General features: G+C 38.6%; 2 protein-coding genes and 4 long non-coding RNA genes across 8 annotated transcripts; 1 reads left to right on the top strand and 5 right to left on the bottom strand.

The window, feature by feature from the left end:
- Positions 1-1,108: 1,108 nt before the first annotated feature.
- Positions 1,109-2,494, bottom strand: LOC132087772 (uncharacterized). Of its 2 annotated transcripts, none has more exons than XR_009420557.1 (3): positions 1,877-2,494; positions 1,443-1,813; positions 1,109-1,379 (listed from the first exon to the last, which is right to left on the bottom strand). It is a non-coding gene; the product is annotated as an uncharacterized LOC132087772 (long non-coding RNA). The 2 variants fall into 2 exon arrangements; XR_009420556.1 differs by having other exon boundaries at positions 1,455-1,813.
- Positions 2,495-3,286: 792 nt separating this feature from the next.
- LOC130686519 (DNA polymerase delta catalytic subunit-like) lies at positions 3,287-3,890 on the bottom strand. Its single transcript, XM_059494154.1, has 3 exons — positions 3,767-3,890; positions 3,569-3,705; positions 3,287-3,503 (listed from the first exon to the last, which is right to left on the bottom strand). Exons 1-3 carry the CDS (start codon positions 3,803-3,805, stop codon positions 3,440-3,442), a joined length of 240 nt encoding a protein of 79 aa, XP_059350137.1. The 5' UTR covers positions 3,806-3,890; the 3' UTR covers positions 3,287-3,439.
- A 74-nt stretch (positions 3,891-3,964) lies between these two features.
- Positions 3,965-4,314, bottom strand: LOC130686533 (uncharacterized). The gene is made up of 3 exons (XR_008999918.1): positions 4,214-4,314; positions 4,102-4,127; positions 3,965-4,044 (listed from the first exon to the last, which is right to left on the bottom strand). It is a non-coding gene; the product is annotated as an uncharacterized LOC130686533 (long non-coding RNA).
- Positions 4,315-4,984: 670 nt separating this feature from the next.
- On the top strand, positions 4,985-6,609 carry LOC130686521 (uncharacterized). 2 transcript variants are annotated; one of them, XR_008999906.2, is made up of 3 exons: positions 4,985-5,841; positions 5,905-6,263; positions 6,339-6,609. It is a non-coding gene; the product is annotated as an uncharacterized LOC130686521 (long non-coding RNA). The 2 variants fall into 2 exon arrangements; XR_008999905.2 differs by having other exon boundaries at positions 5,905-6,275.
- A 2,886-nt stretch (positions 6,610-9,495) lies between these two features.
- On the bottom strand, positions 9,496-10,756 carry LOC130686526 (uncharacterized). The gene is made up of 5 exons (XR_008999911.2): positions 10,692-10,756; positions 10,369-10,638; positions 10,126-10,298; positions 9,721-10,065; positions 9,496-9,617 (listed from the first exon to the last, which is right to left on the bottom strand). It is a non-coding gene; the product is annotated as an uncharacterized LOC130686526 (long non-coding RNA).
- A 427-nt stretch (positions 10,757-11,183) lies between these two features.
- On the bottom strand, positions 11,184-15,271 carry LOC130686469 (progestin and adipoQ receptor family member 3-like). Its single transcript, XM_057509607.1, has 9 exons — positions 15,046-15,271; positions 14,836-14,961; positions 13,947-14,749; positions 12,991-13,156; positions 12,766-12,918; positions 11,964-12,161; positions 11,809-11,899; positions 11,701-11,732; positions 11,184-11,598 (listed from the first exon to the last, which is right to left on the bottom strand). The coding sequence occupies exons 3-9, from the start codon at positions 14,330-14,332 to the stop codon at positions 11,428-11,430; spliced, it is 1,197 nt and encodes a 398-aa protein (XP_057365590.1). The 5' UTR covers positions 14,333-14,749; positions 14,836-14,961; positions 15,046-15,271; the 3' UTR covers positions 11,184-11,427.
- Between the last annotated feature and the right edge of the window lie 1,398 nt (positions 15,272-16,669).

Here is a 16,669-nt window from a genome sequence, read left to right as displayed (position 1 = left end):
AAGAACTAGTCAGTGGGAAATATAAGGTTGTTGTTGTAACAAAACGTTAGAAAGCAATTTGACTTACTTCTGTTGTCCGAAGGCTAGAAAGACTGTAGGGCCAGCAAATAGGGAGCAGATGTCAAAGAGTGGGCAGTTCTATGGTTGAATGTTCAATTTAAATAAAAAAAAGGCAAACTATATAAGGCATACAAAAAATTTAAAATACCAATAGAAATTGTGTTGAGATACATGTCTATGTTCGTTGCTAGGCTAAGTAGAGATTACAACTGCCGAAATGACTGTTGTTACAGTTGGCACTGTAACTAAGATGAATATGGTGCACCACTCAGATCACGATTGGCAGGAGACCATGAGTGGTTCAAGAGTAGAAGAATGATACTATGGTATTCCTACCCACAGGTTTTGCATCTTTGATGACATTCCTCAACGGGTAGTATTATGTACAAATGAAGTTTCATGAGCTAAACCTTAAAAGCAAAATCTGTCAATTAGATTCTGATAACAAAACATTAGTCTTATACTTCTCAATGAGCACTGGTATAGTTTGATGAATGCAATGTAGTAGGTTGCTAATAGTTTTCTGGTTTGACAGTTGACACAGGTGATTACAAGACACGTACCATAAACACCAAGCATTCTGTGGGCTTTACTTCCAAAACACACTCAGGGATGAAAACGAACAGAAGCACCATTAGATTTTCTTGAGTTTTCCATTGGAATATGACATATTTAACAGAAACTTTCAAACACAGCTTTCACTACTCCCACATAATCAGCAAGTAAATAGTGGCACAGAAGCGTCATCTTGTTTTCCAATTAACAACCGAAAAATTAATAAAAATTGAAAATCTTGTTTTTTTGAGACGGGAACTGCACTGATGTGAAGTCTTTAAACTTACTTCAAGACAGTGAATCCCCCCACCCGTCCCCATATTTGGCTACTATCATTTCAATTTTATTTTAACAAATGCAGCGACCAAAACCACGAACAGCATTTTTAAAATATAGCGATTTAACATGTGTTTGAGCCCGATTTTTTCTCTGTCTGTTATTTATTTATCCGAAAACCTAGATATTTCTAGGAAAATACACGATTTGGGTTACAACAAACGATACACAGTTCAACAAAGATTTGATTGCGCTTCACACACATCTAGAAATTTCGCAAGTTGACGTATCTCTGGATTGTTAGCTAGTCAACATCTGTATGATAATACAATTTCCTTTTTTTTAAACAGCTGCAATGCTATTTCGGTCATAAGTTCCACGGAAAAATTTCTCCTTTGGGACAAGAACGCCATTGTGCGTTATCTTGAGCCTATTTTCAATTAAATGGATACGCCGTCACTTTTCTGCTCGGAAGAGCTCACTTTGGCCTGAAATTTTGTTTTGAATAGTGTAATTAGTATACATTGCATACATTACATTTGATCAATTACTTTTTAGCATACGTTCTTTAATTGTGTGAGGCTGTCAAATCGTCGACAGGCGGTATCAAAAGGAGAAAATCAGCTATGAGATTGCGGACTCATCAATAAACGCAAAACGATTAGAAAATTATAAAGCTAGCCTGAAACCAAATTGTAAAGAAAATTAATTTCAGTTTCCAGCACTTCAACACAGACATCGTCAACGTGGGCACAGGTGATTTTTCCATGTTTTTTGTTTCAGGTCACCAACTTCTACTAGATGAGTCAAGATGAAGTGAGGTGAGTAAAATACACCACACCACATCACAACTGTTAAAACTGTCAGAACATTCACCAACCATGCAAAACATTTTCTGATTCATTAATCTTCATTACCTAGCCTATAACAAAAAAACCAAACACAATTAGTGCAGAACATTTTGCTGATGAAAGTTAACATATACCTGACAAATTTACTGCAGACCAACAATTCCTGTTGGACTCCCACACAAAATTCCAGACAAACAAAACAGTGGTAATTCCTAAACAAACATCTTGCAATAGTGGTAAATATAATGCAGTAACTGGTACATATAACATCTGAAATGACAACAAATGTGGACGGAACCATTTGAAATTGAAGTAAACAATTTCAAAAATGAATTTGCACAAAAAGGATTTTAACTAAAAAACTACCAGAGAACAAAGTTTTTCCTTCCACCTTTTCCTAATTTAAATCAATTAAAAGAAACATAATTGTTAAGCAAATCTCTCTGTGTACCTTTTTGTTGGTTGAATTTGGAAATGGCTTACTAGTTGGAATAAGTTTTTTTTCTTTTACCCCAAATTTGCTTTTCGGGCAGCGCACTTCCAACCTTCTCTATTGATCACAGTATCTGCATGACCCGCTGCAGAATTATCACAGGTGAAGAGGAAATCGGGTCACAGATACAAAGGGGCCCAGGTATTGAACACCTTTATTTTCTTTAAATACCATAACGCGTGAAATAAGCGAATCCGAAGAGCTTCGGTCATCATGCCAACTACCATAATTTTTTTGGCACTGAGCTTCCGTCAGCTTTCTTTCCCAATTCTTTATAATAACGAATCTGCCTTTAGAAAAATAAAACAAGAATCAGTATAAATTTCTTGTCAATTGAATTACGTAAAACTGTGGAATCCTAGAGACATAATATTTTGCAAACTCTTCGAATCCCTTGAAAGCAGAAAACTTTCTGCTAAAAGATCCATGTAAGCCATATACAGGTCAACTGGTACTTCCTTTTCGACTGGCATTGGCAGTGATAAATAACAAGTAGGATCAAATGCAACTGAGTTCGTACAAGATGGCGCCGACCATTTGCCGCTCCTCCCTTGTATTTCACCTACAAAAAGGAAGGACTGCGACTAGCCCCCTACGAGACTAAAGCAAATATTTTGTTTGACAAATACGACTTTAACTGGGCGTTAAGAATAATGAGTTTGTATAAATGAGCACTTCCTAAAATGTTAAATTAAATTACAAATGAATTAATTACTGAATTAAAAAACGAAATTGATGAATTTAATCTATCGCAAATTTGCTACATCTTTCGCGGGTGGCAGCAATAAACATAAAAAAAAAGAAGGAAAAAAAATAAATAAATGGAAGTAAAATTTGTTGCCAATGAAAAAATTTTTTTAAATGGGATGGGAAGAAAAAAATCTAGATATTGAAATAAACACCTAAAAAAAACCAAAAAACCAAAAACAGAAAGACTAAGAACTTAATCTAATTAATTCAATGTGCGTTAGTTCAAAATATGGAATTACATGTCATAACGCATTCTACCGCCTACTCCCTCCAAGACTCTTACGACGCTATACACAATTTTTATTAAAATCTTTTGGTTATGGGAACTTACTAAACAACGAGTCATGTAATTTATTGTTTACAATCTATTTTACAGAAGCCAAACCATTACCTGTATGCACCATCATTGATTAGAGCGGTAGGTTGTCAGGGTAGGCCGAATCTTTTCATAAGTTTATCCTGTTTCCGTGAGATCTTTTCTAACTTTTGTCCTCATATTAAAGATGGGGCAATCTCGGCTAAATGTGACAAATGATTAGTATTAAGTAAGTAACATGATCATGATATCACTCAAACTATTTACTTGGAATAAAGAATCTCTTCGTTGAGATTTCCCTGGCCCCGTTGACATTCTGTCCCTAAACGATTAAACTTCTCTTCGTGAGCATAAAGTTGGCCAAGTCCCTCTCGTTGAACTCGGATTCTTTCGGCTTGCAAAATCTGTTTAATTGGAACAGTAATTTTTACAAACATTGCCGAGTTAGGCAGAAATTAGACTTACTTGCATACAGCACTCTCGTCTAGAAGGACGGTTTTGCATCCAACACAAGTGGATTTGCGTGTGGTAAGGCTAGCCAATCCACCAATTTTTGAAGTAACAACTAAGGTGTCCGGGTATGGTAACCATCTACAATACGGAATACAAACGATTCAACTATGTCAAGCAAATAAATGTGATGTTCATCTTCATATTCACCTTACAACACCTACATGCTCGACTCCCACCTCGTCCTTGTGGGCATGCCATGGAAAAATGTCCTTTTCCAAACTGTTTAACAGCTATGGAATAGCCAGACTAGAATGTACTAACCCGAATAGTATTTTTATTTTTCTTACCTCATGGCAAGTACGACTTCCACCACCTAATCTTTCGAAGACAACAAAATTTGTCCAACTCAAAATTATTCAAACATTAGTATCAGCTATTAATTATTATCTATTAGCGTACCTTGAAAAGCGTTGAAAAATGAGTAAATTAAACGCCAAAAATCGCCAAAGCCACGAGGTCAAGAAGCAAAATCGAGCGAGGAAGGTAAGCCAATCTAGAAATATGGCTGCAAAAACAACTGCCCGATAAGCCATGGTTTAAGGCGCCTCTTGTGTACGCAAAGGTCATTACGAGAAACTTTATCCGTCACAAATTAAATGTTTTTTAACAAATTTAAAGTAATCATCCAAATCAAGATTTAACTTAAAAAAAAGAAAAAAGCGTTATACTTGGGGAAACACACTTTAATTTCTTGCTTCTTTCCTTTAGTTTATTCCAAAATGGAGTATGATGGTTTTTCGTTGACTAAATTAACTAGAAAATGTGACCGGTAGATGGCAATAGCAGTAAAACAGAAAAAAAGGCCATAATTTTTTATTTTTATTTTGGGTAAAACGGATTGCCATACATGCGTAACCAACCAGCATCCTACTTCGCGAGAACTACTCTACGTTGTTTTGGGGTGCTTAGACGAACATCTGAATCCGATTTTGAAGAAGTCTTGCATCGATGGACACTGACAAAATATAGGTGAAATAGCTAATTTTTTTTATTAGTAAGGTTCGATTGTGTTCCAACTCATTTTATTTTTCGGGAAGCTGCACATGAATGTTGGGTATTTTATCATAAGTAGAATACAGAAAGATTCTGTAGTAGTAGATCTCTTTAGTTGGGTATTGAAATTGGCTTTGGTGTGTCTGGGGGTCCAATAGGGGTCTCAGTTGCATTTGATCCTACTTGTTATTTATCACTGCCAATGCCAGTCGAAAAGGAAGTACCAGTTGACCTGTATATGGCTTACATGGATCTTTTAGCAGAAAGTTTTCTGCTTTCAAGGGATTCGAAGAGTTTGCAAAATATTATGTCTCTAGGATTCCACAGTTTTACGTAATTCAATTGACAAGAAATTTATACTGATTCTTGTTTTATTTTTCTAAAGGCAGATTCGTTATTATAAAGAATTGGGAAAGAAAGCTGACGGAAGCTCAGTGCCAAAAAAATTATGGTAGTTGGCATGATGACCGAAGCTCTTCGGATTCGTTTATTTCACGCGTTATGGTATTTAAAGAAAATAAAGGTGTTCAATACCTGGGCCCCTTTGTATCTGTGACCCGATTTCCTCTTCACCTGTGATAATTCTGCAGCGGGTCATGCAGATACTGTGATCAATAGAGAAGGTTGGAAGTGCGCTGCCCGAAAAGCAAATTTGGGGTAAAAGAAAAAAAACTTATTCCAACTAGTAAGCCATTTCCAAATTCAACCAACAAAAAGGTACACAGAGAGATTTGCTTAACAATTATGTTTCTTTTAATTGATTTAAATTAGGAAAAGGTGGAAGGAAAAACTTTGTTCTCTGGTAGTTTTTTAGTTAAAATCCTTTTTGTGCAAATTCATTTTTGAAATTGTTTACTTCAATTTCAAATGGTTCCGTCCACATTTGTTGTCATTTCAGATGTTATATGTACCAGTTACTGCATTATATTTACCACTATTGCAAGATGTTTGTTTAGGAATTACCACTGTTTTGTTTGTCTGGAATTTTGTGTGGGAGTCCAACAGGAATTGTTGGTCTGCAGTAAATTTGTCAGGTATATGTTAACTTTCATCAGCAAAATGTTCTGCACTAATTGTGTTTGGTTTTTTTGTTATAGGCTAGGTAATGAAGATTAATGAATCAGAAAATGTTTTGCATGGTTGGTGAATGTTCTGACAGTTTTAACAGTTGTGATGTGGTGTGGTGTATTTTACTCACCTCACTTCATCTTGACTCATCTAGTAGAAGTTGGTGACCTGAAACAAAAAACATGGAAAAATCACCTGTGCCCACGTTGACGATGTCTGTGTTGAAGTGCTGGAAACTGAAATTAATTTTCTTTACAATTTGGTTTCAGGCTAGCTTTATAATTTTCTAATCGTTTTGCGTTTATTGATGAGTCCGCAATCTCATAGCTGATTTTCTCCTTTTGATACCGCCTGTCGACGATTTGACAGCCTCACACAATTAAAGAACGTATGCTAAAAAGTAATTGATCAAATGTAATGTATGCAATGTATACTAATTACACTATTCAAAACAAAATTTCAGGCCAAAGTGAGCTCTTCCGAGCAGAAAAGTGACGGCGTATCCATTTAATTGAAAATAGGCTCAAGATAACGCACAATGGCGTTCTTGTCCCAAAGGAGAAATTTTTCCGTGGAACTTATGACCGAAATAGCATTGCAGCTGTTTAAAAAAAAGGAAATTGTATTATCATACAGATGTTGACTAGCTAACAATCCAGAGATACGTCAACTTGCGAAATTTCTAGATGTGTGTGAAGCGCAATCAAATCTTTGTTGAACTGTGTATCGTTTGTTGTAACCCAAATCGTGTATTTTCCTAGAAATATCTAGGTTTTCGGATAAATAAATAACAGACAGAGAAAAAATCGGGCTCAAACACATGTTAAATCGCTATATTTTAAAAATGCTGTTCGTGGTTTTGGTCGCTGCATTTGTTAAAATAAAATTGAAATGATAGTAGCCAAATATGGGGACGGGTGGGGGGATTCACTGTCTTGAAGTAAGTTTAAAGACTTCACATCAGTGCAGTTCCCGTCTCAAAAAAACAAGATTTTCAATTTTTATTAATTTTTCGGTTGTTAATTGGAAAACAAGATGACGCTTCTGTGCCACTATTTACTTGCTGATTATGTGGGAGTAGTGAAAGCTGTGTTTGAAAGTTTCTGTTAAATATGTCATATTCCAATGGAAAACTCAAGAAAATCTAATGGTGCTTCTGTTCGTTTTCATCCCTGAGTGTGTTTTGGAAGTAAAGCCCACAGAATGCTTGGTGTTTATGGTACGTGTCTTGTAATCACCTGTGTCAACTGTCAAACCAGAAAACTATTAGCAACCTACTACATTGCATTCATCAAACTATACCAGTGCTCATTGAGAAGTATAAGACTAATGTTTTGTTATCAGAATCTAATTGACAGATTTTGCTTTTAAGGTTTAGCTCATGAAACTTCATTTGTACATAATACTACCCGTTGAGGAATGTCATCAAAGATGCAAAACCTGTGGGTAGGAATACCATAGTATCATTCTTCTACTCTTGAACCACTCATGGTCTCCTGCCAATCGTGATCTGAGTGGTGCACCATATTCATCTTAGTTACAGTGCCAACTGTAACAACAGTCATTTCGGCAGTTGTAATCTCTACTTAGCCTAGCAACGAACATAGACATGTATCTCAACACAATTTCTATTGGTATTTTAAATTTTTTGTATGCCTTATATAGTTTGCCTTTTTTTTATTTAAATTGAACATTCAACCATAGAACTGCCCACTCTTTGACATCTGCTCCCTATTTGCTGGCCCTACAGTCTTTCTAGCCTTCGGACAACAGAAGTAAGTCAAATTGCTTTCTAACGTTTTGTTACAACAACAACCTTATATTTCCCACTGACTAGTTCTTTTTCTTTAGTTTTACGATTTAGAACAAAGCCTTCTTCGTCTTCGCCACGCGCGTCATCACCTCGCCAGTCATCCCCGTCGTCTTCGCTTCGGGCCGTCGTCGCTTCGGCGTCGTCGTCCCGTCGTCGCTTCGGTCCGTCGTCCCGTCGTCGCTTCGGTCGTCGTCCCGTCGTCGCTTCGGCCGTCGTCCCGTCGTCGCTTCGCCCGTCGTCGCTTCGTGGTCAGGTCTCCTATCACCCCGTCGTGGTCGCCCCATCGTCGTGGTATCGTTTTGTTTAGTTTTGTATTATGTCTTGCAATTAACCCGTTGGCTGCCACCCACCACCTTTGATCCCCTTTTTTTTGTAGCTTGACAGGGACGGGCCGCGCTGTTCTGCTCCATGGTCTATCTGCCATGGGGTGGAGCAGCGCAACTGCCCAAGATTGGCCGAATGGCCCAAAGGCAACGCACCATAGGGAAGTCCCCTTGTTCGATGCGGCTGATGAGACCGGGGGTGTGCGTTCCCAAAAAGGTCTCATCGCCGTGTCAGCCCGGCCTACCCGGCCCCCTTGGTCGCTATCCCTAGGATAGCGACAGTAGCGATTGTAGATAGGTGGCGTGGCAGCCAACGTGTTAGTTAAGTGTATCTGTGTATGTATTGTATGTTGTGTACTGTATTTTGAAATGTATGTAATAGTGGTGGAATTGTGGGTGGAAGGAGGGACAATAAAAACTGTTTTTATATTATTTACTTTTGTATTTATTATTTAGCTATACACTAACTGACATGGGGATCGAACCCTAATATTCTAGCGTGACTATCACATGCTTTACCATTATACCAACCATGAACTTATAGACAACTAATATGCATTCAATAATAAGCTAATGTGAATTGCATATCTATATACATATCACAATCCTAAACAATACTTTCAAGACGGCTATGGCATAACAGTAGCATGGTGGCTGATGATGCAAGAAGTCTGTGGTTCAAATCCCCGAATCCCAGTCTAGTCAAATGAATAGTAACGTCGGCCAGAATAAAATGTTAAGTAGGAAAAAAGTCTAGCGATAGATAGGAGTATGAGAACATCATGCACATGTAAACACCAAGTCAATCACAAATTCATATTTTCAAAAATAAGGTCTAAAAAAATTTTTTATTGACAATTCTCTGCATAATACAATTATTTTTGCAACTTTAAAAAGGCACAATAGCCCTTTCAAAAGTTGCCGTCAACCCAGGCAGGGGGAGACACTGCCTTGTTGACCCACCGGGGAGATTACCCGGTGATTGGCTAAGAGAAGCCGGAAGAAAAGCCGAAGATTTGGAACATTTTTACTGGAGCGATTAACCTTTAATTCGGATTTGTGGGTAGCCACGTCGCCCTCCGTGAACACATCATCGGACTAAGCGGACATCCACGTCCCCTTTCCGGCCAGAGCCCTCCAAACCTCGGTATATGTTGTTTTTATATATACCGTACAGTAGGGGCATGACCCCCTACGGGCTTATTACGAGTCAAGGGGAAACGGGGCTACGGAAAGGAAGGGAGCCCAGATATACACTTCAATTTTTTAAATTTAAAATACCGTCTCGGGAATCCAGAATAAGTATAGAAATGTCATGTCATCCATTCAATCATTGCAATTTATTATGTGTCTTGCCCCAACCAAGAATCTTTTAAATCCATGTTACTATTAACCTATGCTGAGAAAAGAAAAACAACATCATTAAGCATCTCAATTGTTGCTCATGTGACTTACATGAGTTATAGATTCAACTTCTGGTAGAAGCTTGGGAAAGGCCATACAAATTGCAGATGAAAATCATTGTATAAGGCTCTTGAATGATAAAATAGCACCCCTAGGATGTTGCATTGTTGATAGTTGTGTTCCCAGTATGCTGAAAATTTTCCTATTGGATAAATTTTTTTTTTTAGATTAGACATGGTTGGCAAAAAGCAGGAGAAATGCTTTGTCATAAATTCAAAAAATTTTCAAGAAAATTCCTTTCATACCTAAAAAGTCCATGTATGATGTTCATCGCTGCAATGCCAAAGAAATGAAACATCTTTAGGGCAATTTAAGTACCCAGCTTCACCAACACTCTGAAAGTAAAGGACATCTTGTTCTTTAGCAAGAGAAGCAGAATTATTTGAGGCTTCTAGCTGTGACAGAACTATAAAGGATTGCTGTTACACAGGATTCATTCACATAAGATGGTACTTCTCATTAGACAATTTGCATACTCTATTACTTTACCTCATACCTTAATGGTAATGCACTTTCAGTGTTTTTCAACTGTAGGCTCACTCTTCCATCCTGTAACACTTCCAGACTTGACTTGATCCCCCATTAAAATTCTGTGAATGCAAAATAATAGCATTAAAATACTTTTTCAATAGACAAAAACCGAAAAGTACCTAATTCATGTTTTATGTTGAACTCGTGCTATTTCTGGGTTTCCGTTTTCAGCCCAAATACGGTCCCACAATTCTTCACTTCCTTCGCTGCATGGACTTATTACTAACAATTCTTTTAGTGCAGCACTAACAGAATTTAACTTTAACACACTGTCAGGTGGTGGGCTGAATAACTAAACAATAAATAATTGTTTGTTAAAATTCTATACTTATTTTGAATTCTTATTTGAAAAGTTTAGGTACACTATCTGTGTTCGCCTAATGCCAACTCATCCTCACGTTCAGTTAGGGATGAGTTTTGAAAAACCTCCTTCACTGTTTGGAAACTGTTCCGTTCCAATTTGTTCTTTTCCTCTAGCTGAGCTTGTAGACTCAAAATTTGAGCTACAAAACACGAATAAATAAAAGCAAATAAATAGAATCATTACGTATTAGGCCTACGATCCTTAGCTTTGTTGTTATCTAATATTTTGTGTTGTTCCAATAACTGGGCCTGCAGCTTCATAATTTGATCTAATGAACAATAATTAATAATTGAAAACCAATATAATAATGTTTATACTTACCATCCTTTTGTTGTATTATCTTATCCATTTTTCAATGTTCCTCCAGCCACGGGTTATTCTCCATCCACGCTACTGAACTAACTGCGAATGGCATCCAATGGACTGAAATTACCTACGCCAGTAATAACGAGTCTGAGCGGTAGATGGCTACGTGTCGGAAAAAAAGAAAAAAGTGCGATTTTTTTTTTCCGACATTTTTTTTTTTTTTTTTATGTAAAACGGATTGCCATAAAGAACACGATAATGAAATTTTTTTCACGTAGAGTCTATAGTTTCTGAATAACCAAAGAAGTTTGGTGCGTCACGCTAGCGCTGTAGCGTACTGGCGCGCTAGCTTGATACATTCTGTCTTCTTATTGCCAAACGGAGCCTTCTTAACGCCCTATTTAAAGAAATAAAGTTTGTAACGCACGAGGAAAAGTTGTCTTTAAGTAACTGCAACTGCAGCTGATAACAAAGAAATACAATTGACTGTTTTGTAAAGAATTATAATTTACTTAAATATTGTTTTTATTTCTTTTTAAATGTGTAGAGTTTAGAACAATAGATATTATTATAAGGCCTGCGACGATGATCAAGAATGGTGAAATAAAAATGAAAGTACATATCATGACAATGCAACAAATTTACAAATCGAATCGACGAATCGACGTTTGAGCCATTGCATCCCAGACAACACAAGTTTTACCAATACAACAGGATAGCCTTGCGTCTAATATTCCTATAAATCTGACCACTAAAATATGGTGCCACGGGGAACGTTTTCGACTGTGACGTTGAAGACCGATGAAGACGACATTGCCATTTGATCAAACTCAAAGCATCCGTGATGGGATCGCATGTTGGCAAAATACTTGCCGACTGTCTGCCAGTGATAGAAAGCCAGAAAAATGATGACGTGCCACCACTGCAACAGAAGAAAACGGGAAATAGAAGGAAGTTTTGCACATAAAATGTTTAAATCCTGATATCGGGCAGCAATGTAAGCCGGATTAAATTCGCAACTCACCTGATGTGAACTGCCAATGAAGTCAACGGAACCTGTTGATTTCAAGGAATGTTAAGCGGTAATTAGTATGAAAATATAATCAAACAATATACGCACAAATATCCTCACCTGGGAACCAAATTTCGGGTACTTTGGTGACATAGAAGAATAAAGCTAAGCCACAAATCAGGTACATGATACCAATCTGGCTAACCAAATCCTGCGAAATAAAAAAATGTTAGTTGATAGTCGTGGAATAATAAAGAATGACGTCAAAGACATACAAACACATTTGGGGTACTAAATCCACCATTCTGCCAAATCCAGTGGAGGCAAGGAAGGAATCCAAAACAACTCCACGAAACAAAAAAGATCAAGCGAGTGAGGCTGTAATCGTCCGTCAGAAATTTGGGTGTTGTTTGGAGGACCAAGGCCACCACAAATAGGGTTCCGCTTATGGTGATGTAGATTGTTCTGATTTCCTGTGAATAATTGCAAAAAGAAGAAAAAGTTTGATTTCAATAGTCTCATCAATGGATGCGTTAAGTATAATTGATTCTTGTTGTAGCATCGTTTCATCTTGAAGCGATGGGCATAAGAACCGTTGTTATACCGGATGCAAAGCTATCGTCCACTTCAACGTTCGTTTTCTCTTTTTGTCTTCACACACATAACACGGATCTACTCCAACTGGTGTTGATATAGTTCAAGGACGGCCATGTTGTGACTTTGACCTACTTTAACTTTCGATTTCGATTTCATTCACCATATGGCAACATATTTCGGTGTGTAGCACTTCTAAAATGTAAGAACTTAATGGTCCATTAACTTTAGGCTATAACAGTACACTATATCAGTTGGTGTTGTTTGTTTGTTTGTTTGCAGGTGCTCAATGAACTGCAATAGATAAAGAAACGGTTTTGGATAACCAAAATAAAGCGACCGTTGGAGGGGTAATGTCCTAAGTTCCCTAGACGGACATCTTAAATCGGTATCAAGGAAATGAAAATCGAAGCTGTAGTCCTTGGAAGATACACCTACGGTGAAAGGGATATAAAATAGATCAAAAAATCCCAAGTGTCTTACGTTTTGACACCAGAAGGCGTAATAGATTCCTGTGGTGTAAATGGCCAGAAGACTGAAGGAAATGCCGCAAAGGTCATACGACAACCAACAATGGTAAAAATCTTTCGAGTGACAGCAAAAAGTGTGATAGCCAGTCGACATGGCCATGCAAATCTACGAGAATAACAAATAATTAGTGCTTGACTTGGTAAGCGAAGGGATCGATCAAAAACTGGTCACACGAACCTGGAAACAGGAAACTATCAAGAGGCTGATGGCGCTGTCTTGCCATGTGGAAGGGCCACTGCTGTTGACTAGCTGGATGATTTCATCTACGGTGAAGTAAGCGAAATAAATCCATCCGAGCAAGTGGGTCCAAGCATTCAGCGTCTCATTTGTCCACCAAAACAGGCTAAAACGACACAGAAAACGAAAGGACATTTTTTAACAGATTGTTGTGAAATTCACATTCTATCGTCTTATTGCTGTGCGATTGGAAAATGTTTACGATACAACCAACCGGTTAAGAAAGTTTTGAGTTTTACGGTTTAAATTGCAATCCGTCTGTCACTGTATCCGTTGTTGATCAATAACTTTCATAAGTTCCCCGATGCAGAACTGTTCGCCACTTTGGGGAGTACTCAGACCAGACTGTCTATTTTTACTTCCAGCTTGCATAGACTCACACACTTGTAAAGGCAAATCACATTAAGGTTAATGCGTGAGCATGTAGTTTTAATTAGAATGTGATTTTTCTTTGTTTTGCTTCGAAGTTTTTAACAATTTCCTTGCATCGCGCGTCACGTGGTCTGGCAGCCGTTCAACTCTGGCCCAGACAAAACCCCAAAGCGAAAGTGAAAGTTTCTACCCATTGGCTGAGATATACGTTCAATATAGAGATTGTCCTAAAAAAAATAATAAAAATAAAGAAACAATCTACGGGTTTTTGAAGACTACTACTGCCATGTGGAGTGAAAAAGCGAAAGTTTTTCGTTTAGCCAAAATGACGCATTTGAAAAAAGAAAGAAGCAAATACGTAAAAAAATTCTGCCTGTCATCGTGACTTTTCGCGCATTAACATTGGCGTATTAGCGATTGATGCGTTTTAACACATGAAAGAATCGTACGCGTTTTTGTTTTTTTGCGAAATGAAGCTAACAATAAAATTTTATGCTTTTTGGTGGTGTCGGGTTTTGCTTTACCTTCTAATGCACGTAACGGTGCACAAATTAGTGCGGTAGCCTCTATAGATGAACGGGTTGAACTGGAGAAAACTTGGGGCTTCGTGAAAATTGACCACAACCGGTTGCGGAATGACCGCAGTCGTTGGAGTTGGTGTTGCGACGATCGAAGTATTCGATTCAGCCTTTAGCAAACGCACCTCGCTCGACACGCTACTGCTCCGACTGCTGCTGGTGCTGGCCGCAGACGCAGGTTTGTTAGGCCACCACTTGCTTCGATTGTTGTTGGGTTCGTACGTTTCCGACGTCTTCCGTAAATGACGGGGCGAAACGGAACGGCTACGCTTCCGCCTGCGGAGTCTGACATCCACGAAAGGATCGCTCTCCACTTCCGAGTGCGGCGGCATGGTATTAGACGTTTCGAATCAGATGAAAATCCCCCTAGCAACTGCAACGGTGAGCCGATGAATAAGGCGGGAACGACGTTTCCAAAAAGGATAGGACCGCTTTTCAGTCCTGTTCAAATTCATGCATCTGCACCTGCCCAATCTCGGTTACCGACTGGCTTGGCTCGCCGGGCAGAGCGTGCTGCACACCAATTCAATGTACTCTCTTAACCGCATGGTGGCGCGTTCTCCGCGGGCTATTTTTTTCATTCTGATAGCAGCTGCGGCCTCTTTTCTCTTCGTGGTCGTAGGGTATTCAATCCAAAAGATGCAACAGGCATCTAGCCGACCCCTATTAGGATCGTTTGAATGTTGGCCCGTGGCATTGCGAATAAAACGTGTAATGCTATTCTCTCGAGACGATGTGGCCTCCAAATCCTGTCACAGATATATTATGCGCAAAATATTTTATTAAGACAGTGCCATTGATTTCTTAAGGAGGAAGAAAACACTAAAACGTTTACCTTGAAAAGAGAAAAAACAAAAAAGGGCGTGACGAGTAGAGTTTCTCACTTTCTATCGCGCGATCACTCCACTCGGAACAGGCTCGAGTTCGGCTCGGTTTTTCTGGGATTCACACGCCGTATCGTCTAACAGGAAATTTCCATGCATCATTCATACGCTTTCACTTAGGCCTTCGGCTTTCAAAATGGGGAATAATTTCCAAGTTTTACCTTGAGTGCAGTACTACATAGGGAAACGTCAATGAACAATGACGAATGAACCGGGCGATTGGACGCTTCTCGTATGGTTGGTAGGTGGAAAGGGGCTGGTCTATTCCGTTTAGGATTCGTCTGGCAGAAGGTCACGACTTCTGATCGTGACCATGATTTAGCTTTTTCGTCGGCAGAACGAGACAGTCAACAACGAGTTTCGGGCAAGATCGTCTGCTTCTGAAATCTGAATACAGCTGATTTTTTTTTACTGATTTTCGTTGCTTTCGGCGAAATACGAGAATTTCAATGCCAATTAAACTGGATGGTTGGCTTTGTGTCCTTATTTTTTTGTTTGTTTTTACAATACAATAAAATGTTTTCGAATTCGTTACAGGAGAAAAATACTAGCGGAAACAATGCGACAAGAACCGATTTCCTGGATGCTACAGCAATCATTTTTCACCATTTCCCGAAGAACGGATCAATTCGTGAATCATTTCCTCCACGTGTGTGGAAGAAACGATGGGGGTGACACGTGCATGAGTAAATACAGCCGCACGGAAGACGGCACATTGAAATTATGCTTTTCAAAAGGCTAAACCTTCTAAAAATGATAAGATGGTGGAATATCTAACATTCGCACGGGTAAGCGGACCCCCGAAAAAAATTAGCAAATATTTTAAAAGCATCTGAACATTCGCAAAGCTAAAATTCGGCCGTCTATCCGTCTTTCAAGTCGGTAACACGCAAGAACATTTAATATAGTCATCAAATTGACAGAAAATAAATACCGATTTGGACTCACCAAAATGACTTGTAGAAACCACTTACTCCCGAAATCGCCCAAGCTCACGTTTCATTTCGATCTTTCTAGACTGTGACGGCTCAGTTGCAGACACAGCATGGAACGTTTCTATTGGCTTTCTAAAAGGAAAAATTAAGAAATAAGTAAAAAATAAAAATAAAAAGTAGAGTAGCGAAATGTTGGTTTCGAAACGAAATAATCACCAGAAAGAGTTTCATCATGAAAAAAAAAATAGGCCGTTGAAAAATATCTGCCGGCTGGGAAGGAATTTTGCCCGTCGAGACGTCGACGCCTTATGGCGGCCAAGTAAGGTCCATCGAGACTTTCGCTTTCGGTGTTGTTTTGATCCATCGTACGATCTTTGTGACGTCACAAGACCTCGCCAGCAATGTCCTAGTATTCAAATCCTTTCAAGTCCAAGTTCAACAGTTTAAACTCAAAGGCTAAAAGTTTTTAACGCCGATATTCCTCTCTCAAAAACAAAATTTCTCTTACCTTGAATAAAGGTACGTTGCATGCTGCAGACGTCGTTAAGTTCCCGAGTTTCTTTTTTTAGTTGTCTTCAACGACTCAAGGATGGCCTGTGAGGCTTTTCAAAAGACCTATTTTTAAAATTTTTAAAAAGAGCGCGAACGTTGGCTCTCCAAAGTCTGTCTCGGTATGCCACGAAATACTTGTTTCTACGGGCGGTCAATCTACAAACGAGTTGCCAACTCGGTTTTCAAGCTTCTACAGTACGATTTATTTATATTCGCGAATTCGTGCCAAATCATCTTTAAGGCGCTTGAACCTCTCTTCAAATTTCGAAACCATGTAACGCTACAGCGTCGTTCGGTA

This window comes from Daphnia carinata, chromosome 2, assembly GCF_022539665.2.
Source record: "Daphnia carinata strain CSIRO-1 chromosome 2, CSIRO_AGI_Dcar_HiC_V3, whole genome shotgun sequence".
Taxonomy (NCBI): Eukaryota; Metazoa; Arthropoda; class Branchiopoda; order Diplostraca; family Daphniidae; genus Daphnia; species Daphnia carinata.
Note: the sequence above shows the minus strand (reverse complement) of the source record. Positions and strands in the feature narration are given on the sequence as shown.